Source organism: Aquarana catesbeiana, linkage group LG04 (assembly GCF_042186555.1).
Source record: "Aquarana catesbeiana isolate 2022-GZ linkage group LG04, ASM4218655v1, whole genome shotgun sequence".
NCBI classification, from domain to species: domain Eukaryota; kingdom Metazoa; phylum Chordata; class Amphibia; order Anura; family Ranidae; genus Aquarana; species Aquarana catesbeiana.
In genome coordinates, this window is record NC_133327.1 from 496,771,298 (window position 1) to 496,788,233 (window position 16,936).

Genomic DNA, 16,936 nt, shown 5'->3' on the forward strand with positions numbered 1-16,936 from the left:
ATGTCCGCCGGGTACCCGCGATTGCCCGGTAACTGAGCAGGACCGTGGATCTGTGTGTGTAAACACACAGACCCACATCCTGTCAGATGGGAGGAGACCGATGGTGTGTTCCTTGTACAGAGGAACACAGAGCGGTCTTCTCCCCTTGTGAGTCCAAAAATTACCAAAAATATGTAGAAGAATACATATCGGCCTAAACTGAGGAAAAAAATTGTTTTAAAAAAAAAAAAAATTTTATTATAGCAAAAAGTAAAAAATGTTGTGTTTTTTTCAAACTTGTCACTCTTGTTTTGTTTATAGCGCAAGAAATAAAAACTGCAGGGGTGATCAAATACCACCAAAAGAAAGCTCTATTAGTGGGGAAAAAATTATAAAAATTTCATTTGGCTAGTGTTGTATGACCGCGCAATTGTTATTCAAAATGCGACAGCGATGAAAGATGAAAATTGGCTTGGGCAGGAAGGGGGTGAAAATGCCCTGTATGGAAGTGGTTAATCAAACTGCTCTAATGTCAGATTTGACGTGTGCCTTCCCAGACAGCATGGTTAAGCTTCTTCTATAGACATTTGATAGGATTTTTATCAGGGCACTTAAAAGGCCTTTTAAGAATAGTCTAATGTTGTTCTTTTGGGTACTTCTATTGTGTGTTTTGTTGGAGGACCCCTTACTTGCAACTAAGACAGACACTGGTTCTGTTTAAGAATTCCTTAAGTAGTCTTGATATTTAATATTTTGACCTGCACAGAATCAAGGCACCCCAAACCAGATGCAGAAAAGCAGCTCCAAAACATAACCGAGCCTCCTCCTTATTTTAGAGTAGGTATGTTGTTCTTTTCTTTGAAATCTTAATATTTTTGTCAGTCAACATGTGACCTGCAAAAAAAAGCTCCAGTTGTGTATTATCTGTCCAAAGAGATTTCTCCCAGAAGCATGGCAGTTTGTCAATATTCATTTTAGCAAAGTCCACTTTAGAATTATATATTTTTTTCCACAGTCCTTATGGATCCCCTTCCATTGAGCCCACTGTTGCTCAAAAGCTGACAGATGGTGCAATCAGACCCCGATGTACCTTTGGTCAGGGAGGTCAACTTGTATCTGTTTGGAAGTTTTCCTTGGCTTTGTCTACCATTCTTCATCCTTCTGTTTAATCTGGAGTCGCTTCCTCTTGCGGCCACAACCAAGGCAGCTGGCTACAATCTCATAGTCCTTAAACATTCTAAAATTATTTGAAACTGTAGTCACAGGAACCTCAAGCTGGTCTTGTTTCCTTTACATTTGACATGCTGGTTTATAATGTTCCTTCTCATTTTCTCGGCCAACTCTCTCTTTGCTTTTCCTGGTCCCCGTAAAGTGTGGTGCACATGGTGATGCAAAACAGCAGAGTGACTCGTTTTCTTGAATTAAATAGACTGACTGAATGATTACTAGACTGAAGATGTGTGAAACCAATTACAGAAAACAGCTTGAAATATCACTATGATCCTATTATTATTAATCTTTTATAGGGGTGGTACCAACAAATCTGTCCAAGCCATTTTTAAACATCTTTGTAGAATAAGCAATAATTTATCTTTTCACATTTTGTTTGCTTTACTTTATGCCATAACAAAGGCATGCAAGTGTACATGAAGCAATTGCTTTAAAATGTAATCACTTTTCAGGAGGAAAAAGAGATGTAAGGGTCAATAATATGTACCAACAAATTACTCCATGTCTTTGTATATTTACCTGAACAAGATGGACAGCATTGCCCAGGAAGTAAAGTAGGGTTGACACAGCTGGGAACAGGGCAGGTTATTAATGCACACATCTCCCGTCCATTGTGACAGTAGCACTCTCGGCATCCATCATGCCAGCTCTCTTCATTTTCATGTCGTCTTCCATCCATTGATAGACAGGTGCCTTTTAAGACTGTTGGCACTGAAGATGCTGCTGCTTCTGCAAAAACAAATCAATCGATCAATCAATCATATATCGCTCTGAAAAACACTACGATTCAACAAACAGACCCATTGTTGGAAAATGTGAACTTTCTTATATTAAAAGACAACAAACAGCCTTACAAGAGCAACATACTAAAAAAAAATTAAATAATCAACAAAATGATCTAATTAGATGACATAGAAACAAAATAAAATTTTTGAAAGGCGGGCCTAATGGCAAGGTATTATCTAAATCACATTCAGGCAATACTTGTTACAATTGGCTCTTTGTACATTACATATATATGCACAGGCAATTAGACTGCTATCTAAATGTTACTAGTAGCTGAGGAAAAGCATGTATGTGTCCATCTACAGCCTTAAACTTGAAGGCTAACCTATTTGAAGTCAATGAGTCAAAGTATTAATTCAAGAAGGGCTGCATGACAGCCAGGCAAATAATATTTTCAGAAAGGGAGCTCAGTAATGGCAGCCTTTATATTATCCTCATTAAAGGGCTTCATTTTAATAATACAGTACAGTGTGGAATTTTGTTGCTTGTTATCTAAAGAAGCACTTCACAAGTATTTCTAGATTGCTACACAGAGCTGCAAACCACAGCAGTAGTTCTATCTTAAAATGGAACTATTGGCAAACCTTTTTTTTTTCTTTTTGGATAGAGCAAGGGAGCGTTATAACCCCTGTAAATTTTTTCTTTCGCCATCTGTTTCCCATATTGGAGATTTCCTTTCACTACATGTCCCATAACCAAACAGGAAGTGAGAGGAAATACCTGCAAATTAAGGGAATCCCTTGGGGACCTCGGGTCACCAGTGTCCCCATTGGAAGGTGCCCCCTCTATTATTTTTCTGTGAACAACCCAAAATTTTTAATTTTAAATGGTAAACTGGACAAACAGAGAGGGTTTATCTTCTTAACGGGGGCACAGACAGCAATAAAAAAAAATAGATAGGGATTCTAATCCCTCTCCACTCTGTCCAAAGCTACAAAAAAAAAAAAAAAAAAGAGTTTTGCCTTTAGATATACTTACCTATATTTTGACTGTTGGAAAGCATTTGGTCTATTTACCAATCTCTGAAAAGCGAGAGGCTAATGGTAGTAATAAAATACTCCATATTTCCAGTTTGACAACAGATACAAATCAAATGGAGATTTTTCACAATGCACCTTTTTAAAAAAATTATATTTGATTATAATTATCATGGTTGACCAAAATTCTTTAACCACTTACCTACTATGGCCCATTTTTTCAGCGGCAAGCTGGCAGCCCTTTCTTTACCTAGTGCCTTTTATGATCAGCACTGGATGAATATTTGTTGGACTGCCAATCCACCCAGTGATCATTGTGCTCTTAGCTGTCATTAGACAGCTTGGAACACAGAGAGACTACCTAGCCAATCTGAGGAACTGAACACCATGTGATTTCTGGGACTGGTCATAACAGTGATCACAGTGTATTATTTACAGTGATGATACCTCCCTTTCCCCTTTACAACAGGGAAAGGAATGAGATTGAGCTTTGAGCTTTAAACATACTTTAAGGCCTTAATACCTCATTCAGGCCTAGAACAAGAACTGTGGTGTGTACAGTAACAGGCAACACACTTGACCCTTTGAGAAAGTCACATGTTAGTGACGCAACGCGTCAGAAAGGAGCCAGGTGCCGCTGTTTCCGGGTACGGCCGAACCCGGAAGCATCCATTTTACACTGCTGCTATTACTTATTTTTAAATGTAAGTTACTGCTTGTGTTTGTTGCAAATAAATTTTAAATACTGCACTATGGAGCCACCTTTTTTCTTTTACTATCTATCCGATGGCACTCATTGAGTGTGGAAGAGGACAATTGCGAATTGGATATCGAGTTTCCCCGTGTGCTGTGACTACAACTGGATCCTCTGTGGAGCACTCTACTTGCAGGTTTATGCTTGATTCAGCCCATTGGGGGCCGCTGCTGCAGGTGAGAGGCTGGGGGAAACAGGTGTTGCACTCCGGACTATGATTGGATGATCTATATCTATCCGAGACACTTTCCATCACAGTGACTGTCCTTTTGCACCTTTCTTTCCTTTATCATCATTATCAGAAGACAGGATCCCGCTGATATTGGGAGTTGCACTATAATGCTTATTGGATTGCACATATTATTGGATTGCACTTATTATTACATATTTTTTATGGTCATTAGACAGTGCATTTGGGACATTTACCATACACATCTGAGTGTCACGTTTTCGGTTTGTTTTGCACATCGCTATCTCATTATCCCTTATTATCTTTGCACTCATTTTGAATGAGCTATTTGCTTCATTCCGTATTTCTTATTGCACTTTTTATTATTCACTATTGCGTTTATGTTTGGTTCTTATTGCTTTTAATATGCTCTTGAATTTATGGATTTAATGTGTATCACTATTGCACTTTATGATAGGCTTTTATTGCCTTTTTTTGATTTCTATTGTGATTTAGAATTTATGGATTGTATATTAATCATTATTGCACCTGATTGTTCATTTGCTCATTTCACTCAGGGTTAGTGAGCGCCACATATTTTGTTTTTACACTTGTACTATATTACATCAAAAAGCACATTCCATATATAGAATGAGTTAGAAAAAAAGGGTCAAGTCCTTTTATTCTGTATGTTAACATTGACAACTGTTGATTATGCCTGCATAATGTTTATTAAACAGACATTTGTAGTTTCCATTGGAAGTCCATGTCACAACGCAGGAGCAAAATTGGGTGACCAGGACAGCAAATTGCCACTCATGTTCACACTAGTCACATGCTAAAACAATCTAGTGTCCCCTATGTGTCAGCAAGGTTTGCCTTTTTTTTTTTTTTTTAAATTTGAAAGATTAAAAAGACATTTTTATTCTCAACTAGCTACAGCAGTAGAGCTGTGGGGTTGTGACTGGCACTGAGATTAGGTGAGCTCCAGTGCATTTTGGAAAAAATGCAGCAAGTCTGATTTTTTTTCTTTTTAAATAGCACACTGCAACTCACCCAAGGGCAGCATTGTAGTGTGAAAAGGCCTCACAGAAAACAACTGTTTTCCATGTGCCCTTACGGATAATGGTATTGATCAAGTGCGGGAAAACATCAGTCACCGCATATAGTATAAATAGGGTCCTAGTAGAAGTGCCTAATAAAAAGAAAGACTTTTATAGCAGGATCATCATTTAAAAAAAAAATATGTGTTTCCAAATAAAAAAACTAGTAACTACTATGGCTCTGTGTCCCATGCTGTATGATAAGAAATTAAAATTATACTCACCTAGGTGGAAGTAGTATCAATCCAATAATGCACCTGTTCCCCCACCTTTGCACTGAGAACTGAGCATATAAACACCACTGATCACTCAGTTCTCCCTTGCACACTGAGCAGAGAGCAACAACTCTCTGCTCTTCCCCTCCAGCGCTCTCTGGATCACTGTGCTACCCAGGGGGCAGGAGCAGCTGTCTCAGACTTCCAGAGGCTCATTTAGGGGCTGAGCCAGCTGCCAGTGGTATCTGGGTGGATCCATCTAGAGCCTGGACCTGGAGTGATGTCAGTCAACAGTGGACTTTAGCCTGCTGTCAGCTGAAAACAGGTCACAGGAGTGCAGGAGGGCAGAACTAACTGCACTCCTGTGATCCATAGGAGTAAGGCAAAAAAATCTTTGGCCATACATCTCATTTAATATAAGCTGCAAATTAAGAAACATTGACAATGACATTTGAAATTACATTAACATTAAAATTTATAAAACATTTTAGTGATTTTAAGTAATTATTCTGTCTCTCGATTCATGTATACATACATTACAGGGCAGCAAAAATTATACAGACAAGACACTGGTGAAATTAACATATAGGCAACTGAAAAAGACTGCTGGCAAATTAAATAAGTACATTTGAAGATGACCCATCAATAAACATGTTTTCATATGGAACTTCGTCCGGCTCCAATTGGTCCTTTATTGCCTAAGCAGCATTGTTGGACACATTTTCCTCCCTTTGACAACATCACTAAAAAAGGACACGTATTTGGCAGAAGGGCCGCTCTGTTGACTCACAGGTCAATTGGCTTCAGTATAAATCACACAAATAGGAAACATAAGGGAAATACAAAGACACTGAATTTCAAAAGAGCCAACTTCCCTAAACTACGAACCTTGCTAAAAGGCATAAATTGGGATAAAATCTTAGGAACAAAGAACACGGAAGAGAGATGGGTTTGCTTTAAGAGCATATTAAATAAGGACATTAGCCAATGCATCCCATTGGGTAATAAATTTAAAAGAGGGAACAAAAGTCCTGGATGGCTTAACTCCAATGTAAAAATGCATATAAAAGCAAAGGAGAAGGCCTTCAAAAAATACAAGGTTGAGGGATCATCATCAGCATTCAAACTTTATAAAGAATGAAACAAGAAATGTAAGGATGCAATAAGGACGGCTAAGATAGAACATGAAAGACACACATAGCAGAGGAGAGCAAAAAAAACCCCAAGAAAATTCTTTAAGTATGTAAACAGTAAAAAAGGGAGGACAGACCATATTGGCCTCATAAAGAATGAGGAAGGACATCTGGTTACAAAGGATGGGGAGATGGCGAAGGTATTGAATTTATTCTTCTCCTCAGTCTTCACGAGGGAATCGGGGGGCTTCAGTAACCAAAACTGCAGTGTTTATCCTCATGACACATCACAGGAAGCACCTCCATGGTTAACAGAGGACAGAATTAAAATTAGACTTGAGAAACTTAACATTAATAAATCACCAGGACCAGATGGCTTGCACCCAAGGGTACTCAGTCAAGTAATTGCCAGACCATTGTTCCTAATTTTTACTGACAATCTACTGACTGGAATGGTACCAGCTGATTGGAGAAAAGCCAATGTAGCACCAATATTTAAAAAGGGCCCAGATACATCCCTGGGAATTACAGACCAGTTAGCCTAACATCAATAGTATGTAAACTCTTGGAGGGGATGATAAGGGACTATATACAAGATTTTAGTAATGAGAACGGTATCATTAGCAGTAATCAGCATGGATTAGCATGGATTCATAAAGAATCGTTCTTGCCAAACCAATCTACTAACCTTCTATGAGGAGGTGAGTTGTCAGCTAGATAAAGGAAGGCCCGTAGACATGGTGTATCTGGATTTTGAAAAAGCATTTGACGCAGTTCCCCATAAACTTTTACTGTACAAAATAAGGTCCGTTGGTATGGACCATAGGGTGTGTACATGGATTGAAAACTGGCTACAAGGGCGAGTTCAGGGGGTGGTGATAATTGGGGAGTACTCGGAATGGTCAGTGGTGGGTAGTGGGGTCCCCCAGGGTTCTGTGCTGGGACCAATCCTATTTAATTTGTTCAAAAACGACCTGGAGGATGGGGTAAACAGTTCAATCTCTGTATCTGCGGATGATACTAAGCTAAGCAAGGCAATAACTTCTCTGCAGGATGTGGAACCTTGCAAAAAGATCTGAACAAATTAATTGGGTGGGCAACTACATGGCAAATGAGGTTCAATGTAGAAAAATGTAAAATAATGCATTTGGGTGGCAAAAATATGAATGCAATCTATACACTGGGGGGAGAACCTATGGGGGAATCTAGGATGGAAAAGGACCTGGGGGTCCTAGTAGATGATAGGCTCAGCAATGGTACGCAATGCCAAGCTGCTGCTAACAAAGCCGAAAGAACATTGGCATGCATTAAAAAGGGATCAGCTCCAGAGATAAAACGATAATTCTCCCACTCTACAAGACTCTGGTCCTGCCGCACCTAGAGTATGCTGTCAAGTTCTGGGCACCAGTCCTCAGGAATGATGTACTGGAAATGGAGCGAGTACAAAGAAGGGCAACAAAGCTAATAAAGGATCTGGTAGATATTAGTTATGAGGAAAGGTTGAGAGCACTGAAGTTATTCTCTCTGGAGAAGAGACACTTGAGAGGGGCTATGATATGATTTCAATATACAAATACCATACTGGTGACCCCACAATAGGGATAAAACTTTTTTGCAGAAGGGAGTTTAACAAGACTCGTGGCCACTCATTAAAATTAGAAGAAAAGAGGTTTAACCTTAAACTACGTAGAGGGTTCTTTACTGTAATAGAAAAAAGGGGGGGTTGAATCGCGCTAGAAAGGATTAGCGATCATACACATCATCGCCAAACCAAATAATTAAAAAATGAGTGAAAGGGTCCACATTAGTGCATTAAACATAAAATTCAAAACACATTAACACATTGATGATCACTCAAAAATGATAAACCAAAAATATTATATAAAAGTCCATATACAAAAATGTGAATCACCCAAGTGTTATAAAATATATATAAAACTCAAAAAAGTTCCACAAAACATAGATTCTTGCTTGCCGTTACAGAGGATCAGAGAGGGCTGTTTGTCAATACTGATTCGAACCACGACCAATGGACCAGAAGCCTTACACCGAGATGAAACATCAGAAACCTTGGTATCATACTAGGGATGTTCACACTGACAGGTACTCAGACCTCAGCCCACAGCATTACGGATATGACATGAAAGAAAAGAAGGCTCCATATAATGTAAAATCGTTGACTTTATTAAAATAAGTAAAGGAATTAAACTCACATGTTAGTAGACAATAGTAGGCGTTTTGTGTAGTCTGGAGCTCGGGCCGAAAGTTTACAGACAGCCCGTCCTACTGGAGATAACAGCAGCAATGGGAGGTGACTAGAACACGTCGCTCTGCCCGGAGAGCGATGTGTTCTCGTCACCTCCCATTGCTGCTCTTCCTTTCTTCTCCCCTTTCCGGCTCTTCTCCCTCCTCCGCTGATGTCTTCTGCCTCTGCCAGTTCTTCTCCACTCTCTGCTGATATCTTTAAACCCTCTCCGGTTCTTTTCCCTCTGCGCTGTCTTCTCCCTCTATTCTTCTGAAATTGCCTCGAAGCACTCTCCCAGTGTAATGCCAGATCCGCTGTGTGCTATGACTTATAATGACATGGGGTGGGGCCATCTGGTGACATCACATGGAGGCCCTGCCCCTTTTGACGTCACTGCCCGGAACATGATGGTGCTGTGACATCATAAGGGGGTGGGGTCGCTATGTGATATCACCCAATGCCCTGCCCCATTTCTTTATAAGTCATAGAACACACCGGATCTGGCATTACACCGAGAGAGTGCGTCGAGGCAACATAAGAAGAACAGAGGGAGAAGACAACGCAGAAAGGAGACCCGGCAGAGGCAGAAGACATTAGCAGAGAAGAACCAGAGAGAGGGAAGAAGAAGCCAAGAGGGTAGAAGAAGCGGAGAGAGGAGAAGAAACGGAGAGGGGAGAAGAAACAGAGAGGGGAGAAGAAACAGAGAGGGGAGAAGAAACAGAGAGGGGAGAAGAAACAGAGAGGGGAGAAGAAACAGCGAGGGGAGAAGAAACAGAGAGGGGAGAAGAAACGGAGAGGGGAGAACTAACGGAGAGGGGAGAAGAAATCAGCAGAGTAGGGAGAAGAGCTGGAGGGGGAGAAGAAATCGGAAGTGACGCCGGAGCTGCCTTAATAAATTACTTTAAAAACCTGTGTACTGCATTTTATTGACACTTTTTTTTAGGTGAATGGGTAGGGGTAGAACGTACCCCAAACTCATTCACATAGGGTTGGGGGCCGAGATCTGGGGGCCCGCCAGGGTTGTTGGGAAGAGGCCCTTGTTCTCCTCAACATGGGGACAAGGTGCTTTGGGGTGGGGGGTGCAGGGCCCCCCCGCCCCAAAACATCCACCCCCCATGTTGAGGGCATGCAGCCTGGCACGGTTCATGAGGGGGTGCTCTTGCTCGTCCTTACCACCTTTCCTGACCTGCCGAGCTGTGTGCTCGGATAAGGGTCTGGGATGGATTTTGGGGGGCCCCATGTTGTTTTTTCATCATGGGGGTTCCCCTTAAAACCCATGCCAGACTGAAGGGTCTTGAAAGGGGGAATACCATGCCTTTTTTTTTTATTTGGCGTGGGGTTCCCTTCAAGATCTTCAGAGCACAAGTCGCATGCCAAAGTCGGATCAGTTAAGAAGGTGATCCGAATTTGATCCAAATTTAGTGATATTCAATGGGCTAAAGTAGGATCAATGTCAGACCAAAGTAGTGCAGGGAGCATTTTTAGTCAGACCGGTTAAGACGGCTCTCATAGGAAAACATTGATTTTCACACATCATGCGAAATGAGCTCCTAATGTCGGAGTGTTTGACGTACAAGTGTGAACCCAGCCTCATACATGAATGTATTGTTTTGTGTGGTTTCATTAGTATCTCAGTTTCCTAATAAATTAATAAGAGAAATGTTGAATTGGGGACTTCTACTGGTTGATTGTGTTCTCACATCTCATAGCAAATCGTCTACTTTTCTGCCTTAAACCCCACCCCTCCCCCCTTTTTTGTTTTCTCTTTCTCGCTTTCCCCCTTCTGGTAATCTTCTCCCTGTCTTTCCATCTACTTGTAAAAAATAGGCAGTTTTCTACCATTTATAGAGTTGTCTTGGAAGTTTTCCTGTTTTGGGATCACCTCCTGGAATTACACTATAACATGACTAGTCTGTTAGCACTAGGGGACATTTATTTGTGCTCCCTTTACCAGTACTGATTTACATTACGGCTGATATTTGTCAGGACCTCTTGATTCTGTTGAGTCACTCCGGTCCTCTTATATGACCTCTCTGACACAAACCCATTGCAATTGTAACTCACTGTCATTGTATCCTTTTGTATTTGCTCAAAACTGATCCTTGGGGGCTGAATTTGCAGTTTAAATTTAAAAATTGTATCATTGCAGAAAGCATCTTACGCAGCTTTTCCAATCTGGCTGAAAAAAAAGCCTTTACAGCCACCTGCAAAATTGTACCATCTAAGTTATAACTTCTGAAGTAAGAGAATTTAAAACATGGTCAGAAGATGCCAGATATAAATCCCATGTTGAAGAATGCACATACGGTTTTAACTTATGTAACCTATCCAAACTGCAAGATGGACATTTACCACAAGGCTCGACTGGACTGGCATTATATGATCAACATGTGTAGTATGTTAAACCTGACCTTTTCTATCTTTTTCTGAAAACAGTGTAATTACATCTGTTGTTCTTTACATTACCCTCTGGGCTTCACAAATTGAGTGAGACTCTTACTAATCCTATATGTACCATTTAGTAACACTAAATAACACTGGAGGGGTTTCAGTGCACCAGATGCAGCGTTCTCAGCTTTCTACAGGAAATTGGGAGCTCATTGGATTTTTGGCAGAATTATAAGGACTAACACCTGCAGTGTTTTAAAAGAGACAGAACAGAGATAAATATGCATATATTGCAGAGAAGCACTGAAAATATAAATATATATTTAGTATAATGGACTGCATAAACAATGTTTGTGGTTGGTGCTTTGCAGCAATACCAACCTCAACAGCCAAAATACATTAAAGTATAAAGTCGTTGGTTGAAAGCTTTGGGGAAAATTCTGCCCTTCCTTAGGTCAAAAACACTGAATATCATTCATGATATTTATAAATATATATATATATATATATATATATATATATATATATATATATATATATATATATATATATATATATATAGTGTATACAGTGGGGAAAATAATTATTTGATCCCCAGCAGCTCTTGTAAGTTTTCCCACTTACAAAGAAATGAAGGGTCTATCATTTTTTTTATCATAGGTGTATTGTAAATGATAGAGACAGAATATCAACCAAAAATCCAGAAAAAACACAATACAAATGTTATAAATTGAGTTGCTGTTCAGTGAGTAAAATAAGTATTTGATCCCCTACTAACCAACAATAATTCTGGCTCCAACAGACTGGCTACAGTATGTGCTTATGTGGTACACAGATTAGTTCTGTCAATTTAAGAAGGTGTTCCTAACGACAACGCGTTATGTGTATAAAAGACACCTGTCCACAGAATCTCTTCCATTCAAACCTCATCATCATGGGCAAGACCAAAGAGCTGTCAAAGGATGTCAGGGACAAGATGGCAGACCTGCACAAGGCTGGAATGGGCTACAAGACCATCAGCAAGAAGCTTGGTGAGAAGGAGACAACTGTTAGAGTTATTATTCGCAAATGGAAGAAATACAAAATAACCATCAATCGCCCTCGGTCTGGAGCTCTATGCAAGATTTTGCCTCATGGAGCAAGGATGATGAGAACAGTGAGAGAACAGCCCAGAACTACACAGGAGGAGCTTGTGAATGATCTCAAGGCAATAGGGACCACAGTCCCCAAACAAACCAACGTTAACACAATACACATAGATTGAAAGCCTGCAGCGCGCACAAGATTTCCCCTCCTCCAGAAGGCACATGTTCAGGCTCGTCTGAAGTTTGACAGTGAACATCTAAATGATTCAGAGAAAGATTAGGAGAAAGTGCTGTGGTGAGATGAGACCAAAATTGAACTCTTTGGCATTAACTCGACTCGCTATGTTTGGAGGAAGAAAAATGCTGACTATGACCCTAAGAACACCATCTCTACAGTCAAGCACGGAAGTAGACACAGTATGCTTTGGGGTGGTCTCTCTGCTAAAGGTACAGGCCAACTTTGCCACATTGAGGGGCCAACGAACGAGGCCATGTATTGTAAAATCTTGGATGAGAACTTTTTTCCCTCAGCCAGAACATTGAAGATGTGTCGTGAATGGGTCTTCCAGCATGATAATGACCCAATACATACTAAGGCGACATAGAAAGGAGTGGCTCAAGAAGACACACATTAAGGTCATGGAGTGGCCTAGCCAGTCTACAGACCTTAATTCTATAGAATGTTTATGGAGGGAGCTGAAACTTCGATTTGCCAAGCGGCAGCCAAAAAACCTTAAGGATTTAGAGAAGATCTGTAAAGAAGAGTGGACCAAAATCCCTCCTGACATGTGTGCAAACCTGGTTACCAACTACAAGAAATATCTTACTTCTTCAGGTACTTGATCCTTATGTTTTTCTTGGGGCTCAAATACTTGTTTTACTCACTGAACTGCAACTCAATTTATAACATTTGTATCATGAGTTTTTTTCTGGATTTTTGGTTGATATCCAGTCTCTATGATTTCAAATACAGCTATGATAAAAATTATAGACCCTTCATTTCTGTGCAAGAATGTACAAAATCTGCAGGGGATAAACATTTTTTTTCCCCACTGTGTATATATATTTATATATACACGCGCATTGAAACTGGAAATGTGGAAAAAAAATAAATAAATACACAGACACAAATTATTTACTTGAGACAGTATGGTGCATAGAGGTGACAAAGTACATCCAAACTCTCAATAACATATGTAAAAATATATATTAAAAACACACATCTTTTATAGAACAAAAAAGTCCATTTGTGGAATTATATTAACCCCATTCAGATCCGTGCTATAGCCGAATGAAGGCTACAGCGTGGATCTACTTTGCCAGGAGGCTGTCAATAGACATCCTCCCTCTCATGTCCCATGAGACTTAGGTGATCACAGATCGGAGTAAGGGGTCGATCCCGGCCCCTTACCACGTGATCAGCTGTCAGCCAATGACAGTTGATCACGTGATGTAAACAGAAGATCGGTAATCGTTTGTTTTCTTCTCATGCTAACAGCGTGAGGAGAAACAAAAAACGATCACTGGCCTCTGTTGAAGGGACATTGGTCCCGAAGAGGAAAATGCAAAGCCACCTCATCTGTGCCCACCAGTACCGCCTGCCAGTGCCACGAATGAGTGCCCACATTGCCATGAATCAGTGCCCACCAGTACATAACAGTGCCAGCAATCAGTGCCACCTATCAATGCCGAGTGCCACCTATCAATTCCCACCAGTGGTGCCAATCAGTGCCACCTAGCAGTGCTGCCTATCAGCATCACCTACCAGTGCCCATCACTGCCACCTCTCAGTGCCCACCAATGCCACCTATCAGTGCCCATCAGTGCTGCCTTATCAGTGCAGCCTCATCAGCGTACATCAATGAAGGAGAAAAATTACCTGTTTGCAAAATTTATTAACAAAATATAAAACGGTTTTGTATTTTTTTTTTAAATTTCAGTCTTTAATTTTGTTATATAAATAAAAAACCCAGAGGTGATCAAATACCACCAAAAGAAAGCTCTATTTGTGGGGGGAAAATGATAAAATTTTATGAAGAAATATTACTAATTTGCAAAATTTTAGAAACAAAGAAAAAGGCATTTTTTCACAAAATTTTCAGTCCTTTTTTATTTATAGCACAAAAAATAAAAAACCCACTAGTGATTAAATACCACCAAAAGAAAGCTCTATTTGTGTGAAAAAAAGGACGCAAATTTAATTTGGGTACAGTGTTGTAAGACCGCACAATTGTCGTTCAAAGAGTGACAGTGCTAAAAGCTGAAAATTGGTCCGGGCAGGAGGGGGGTTTAGGTGCCCAGTAAGTAAAAGGGTCCAACGTCTCCACAAGCAGTGATAACAATAAAAGGTTGGAAATCACCTGGTGCTTTAACTCACTCCGTGACACCTCCATCCATAAGAGCAACACTTCCGAAATGTTATGACCTCCAAGTTATAGGTAGGTCACACATACAGTGTTAATAAGAAAACAGATCCACACTCCTCCTTCTATATCGCATATATATATCTCCAGCAGAAATGATGCTCAAAAGAAACAGATGCTTAACTTGCTTAGTGTGATGCTTTGTGTGATCCAAATTTTAATAAAAGATAAAAGATAAAATGCTAGCCAAATCTAAGATGACATGTAAAAAATGCATCGAGCTACACTAAACTGTAACAGGCATAGTTACTGTATCTTGTCACCAAATATACCAATCTGTTACAACAGCAATCCCCATTTCCAATCTTCAAAGCACACGAAGAGTTCCCGTGGTTTCATACGTCTGGCCTCTTTTGGAAGAGGTAGGGATATGATAATTTGAGCTGTTTTTTGAGACATCAGGTTGCCCTATGTAAATATCTTTTTGGGCTCCCAACAAAAGGGTAATTCCCCTGTTTGTCATGCTCAAAGAGTCTGAGCATCATAAAGGGAGCTTCATTTACACATCCACACGTAAAAAGGATACTACGCGTGCCAAAGTTCACATGTAGTGTATATGCGCAAATGTCCCTGCAGATTATACTATGTCAAAAAAATCACTCAAAACAAAAAATGAAGGATATGTTATCACAGAAAAATGTATTCTATGCATTTCCCAAATTCAGAATTACCCATGGCTTAACATTTAAGACAATGTGGACGTTCTGTGGCACAGCTAATACAAAAACAAAGATAGACATGAGTGCAGGATCTAAGTAAAAGGCTGTATCACATTATTGCATAATAAAAATATTATACTTACAATTAACCCCTTCCCGCTGACCGCCTCCCGGTTCTTTAAGCATTCTAAAAGCTGGGAGGTTGGCATTCGGGTCATGTGATGGCTGTGATTGGCTGTCACAGCGGTCACGTGACCGAAAAGCTCCCAATCGCTGGATACAACAGGAGATTTTTGGTACCCACCGGCTACCTTGCTGGGAGAATACTCTCAGCACAGCAAGTGGTTTACACAAGGCCGCATATATGCAGCTGCTTGTCGTTAGGGCCCACACACTGAGAGGCCACATATATGTTCGTGGTCGGCGTGAAGAGGTTAAAGCGTTTGTTAACCCAAAAAAATAATAAATGGATCCTGCTTCTTTGAAGCATGTTATATGACACAGTGCTTCTCCTGTGTCATTTGGCCACCTGTAACACCTAAAAAACATGGCTGATCCTGCCAGATTCTGCCCTCCCCTATGTAAACTGACTACGGTGTATCATGGCTGCTGAGCCTGACACCGTGGTCAGTTTACGTGCCTCTGTCATCAGCAGCCTGCTATCCTCTCTGCTCGTGTCCTCCTCCCCCCTCCCCTCTCTGTCTATATACTTGTGACAGTGCCCCCCCTCTCCCTCCTCCTGCTGCTTGCATAATAACCTGTGTACACCATCAGCACTGCCTCCTATAGTAGTTTCCTCCTCTGTGTGTGATTAATAATTATAAATGCTGCAAATACCTAATTTCACAGCTGAGATTGCGATCACATGACCAGCCAGCTCTCTCCTCCTCACCTCCTCCCCTCCAGACTGACAACAGCAGGGGAATCTCAGCCCCTCCCGCTGCATCTGTCAGAGGAGGAAAGGAGAAAACTGACTGGTCATATGATCGCAATCTCTGCTGTGAAATGAGGTATCTGCAGCATGTATTTTTATAAATCACACCCAGAGGGGGACACTGCAATAGGAGGCAGTGCTGATGGTGAATATAGGTTAGAGTGGCTTAACAACCACTTTAAGCTTCTTTAAACCAACGTGGACCGATGTGGACTAAGCACAGCATCAGTTGGAGCTGTGATTGATAGCAGTGTAAAGTCCTGGGGCCAGTTGGAAGCAAGCCCACTCAATGTATCAAACAATGGACACTCTCCGAGTGAGTTCCTCCACCGTTAGTCCTCCAGGCAGAGCCTCACATCAAGGGAGAGGGCGGCAATAAGTTTTGAGGGTGTTCCCTTTTTGTCACGCCTGCCCCGTCAGTAACTGATGGCTATTTCTGACAAGTGACTGGTGCTACCATACATCCTTATTGAATATATTGGTAACCAACATATGCAGATGGCCATCTACCTGCTGCTTTGCAGTGCCAGGACCTCTCTGTGGCTCTCTTTCTAATAGCTTCCTATGCACCATGGCAACTATATTCGGAACTGAAAGGTCTACAGGGCTCCCCATATATATCATAGGGGACAAAGGGTGGACACATTGAACTGTAACCCCTTTCAGGGCAACCATACAACCATTTCTCACTAAGCATAGACTGCAAAATGACAGCAATTTCAAGGGACACCACTGGGTCCCAGTATGCATGTTTATGGTTTCACACCCAACCCATACTGATCAGACTTTCTTCAGTTGCTTTTTTCTTCCGGGTTCACTTACCATTGACCCTCTGGTTACCTTCTGTTCATCTTTG

General features: G+C 40.8%; 1 protein-coding gene across 4 annotated transcripts in view; it reads right to left on the bottom strand.

Annotated features, from left to right (window-relative positions):
- Positions 1 to 16,936, bottom strand: part of CRIM1 (cysteine rich transmembrane BMP regulator 1) — a 1,688,666-nt gene that overhangs the window by 196,384 nt on the left and 1,475,346 nt on the right. For all 4 annotated transcript variants that reach the window (XM_073627709.1, XM_073627706.1, XM_073627710.1 and 1 more), the window contains one exon: positions 1,729 to 1,938. In XM_073627709.1, the coding sequence (XP_073483810.1) occupies positions 1,729 to 1,938 (210 nt within the window). The remainder of the gene's footprint in view (positions 1 to 1,728; positions 1,939 to 16,936) is intronic.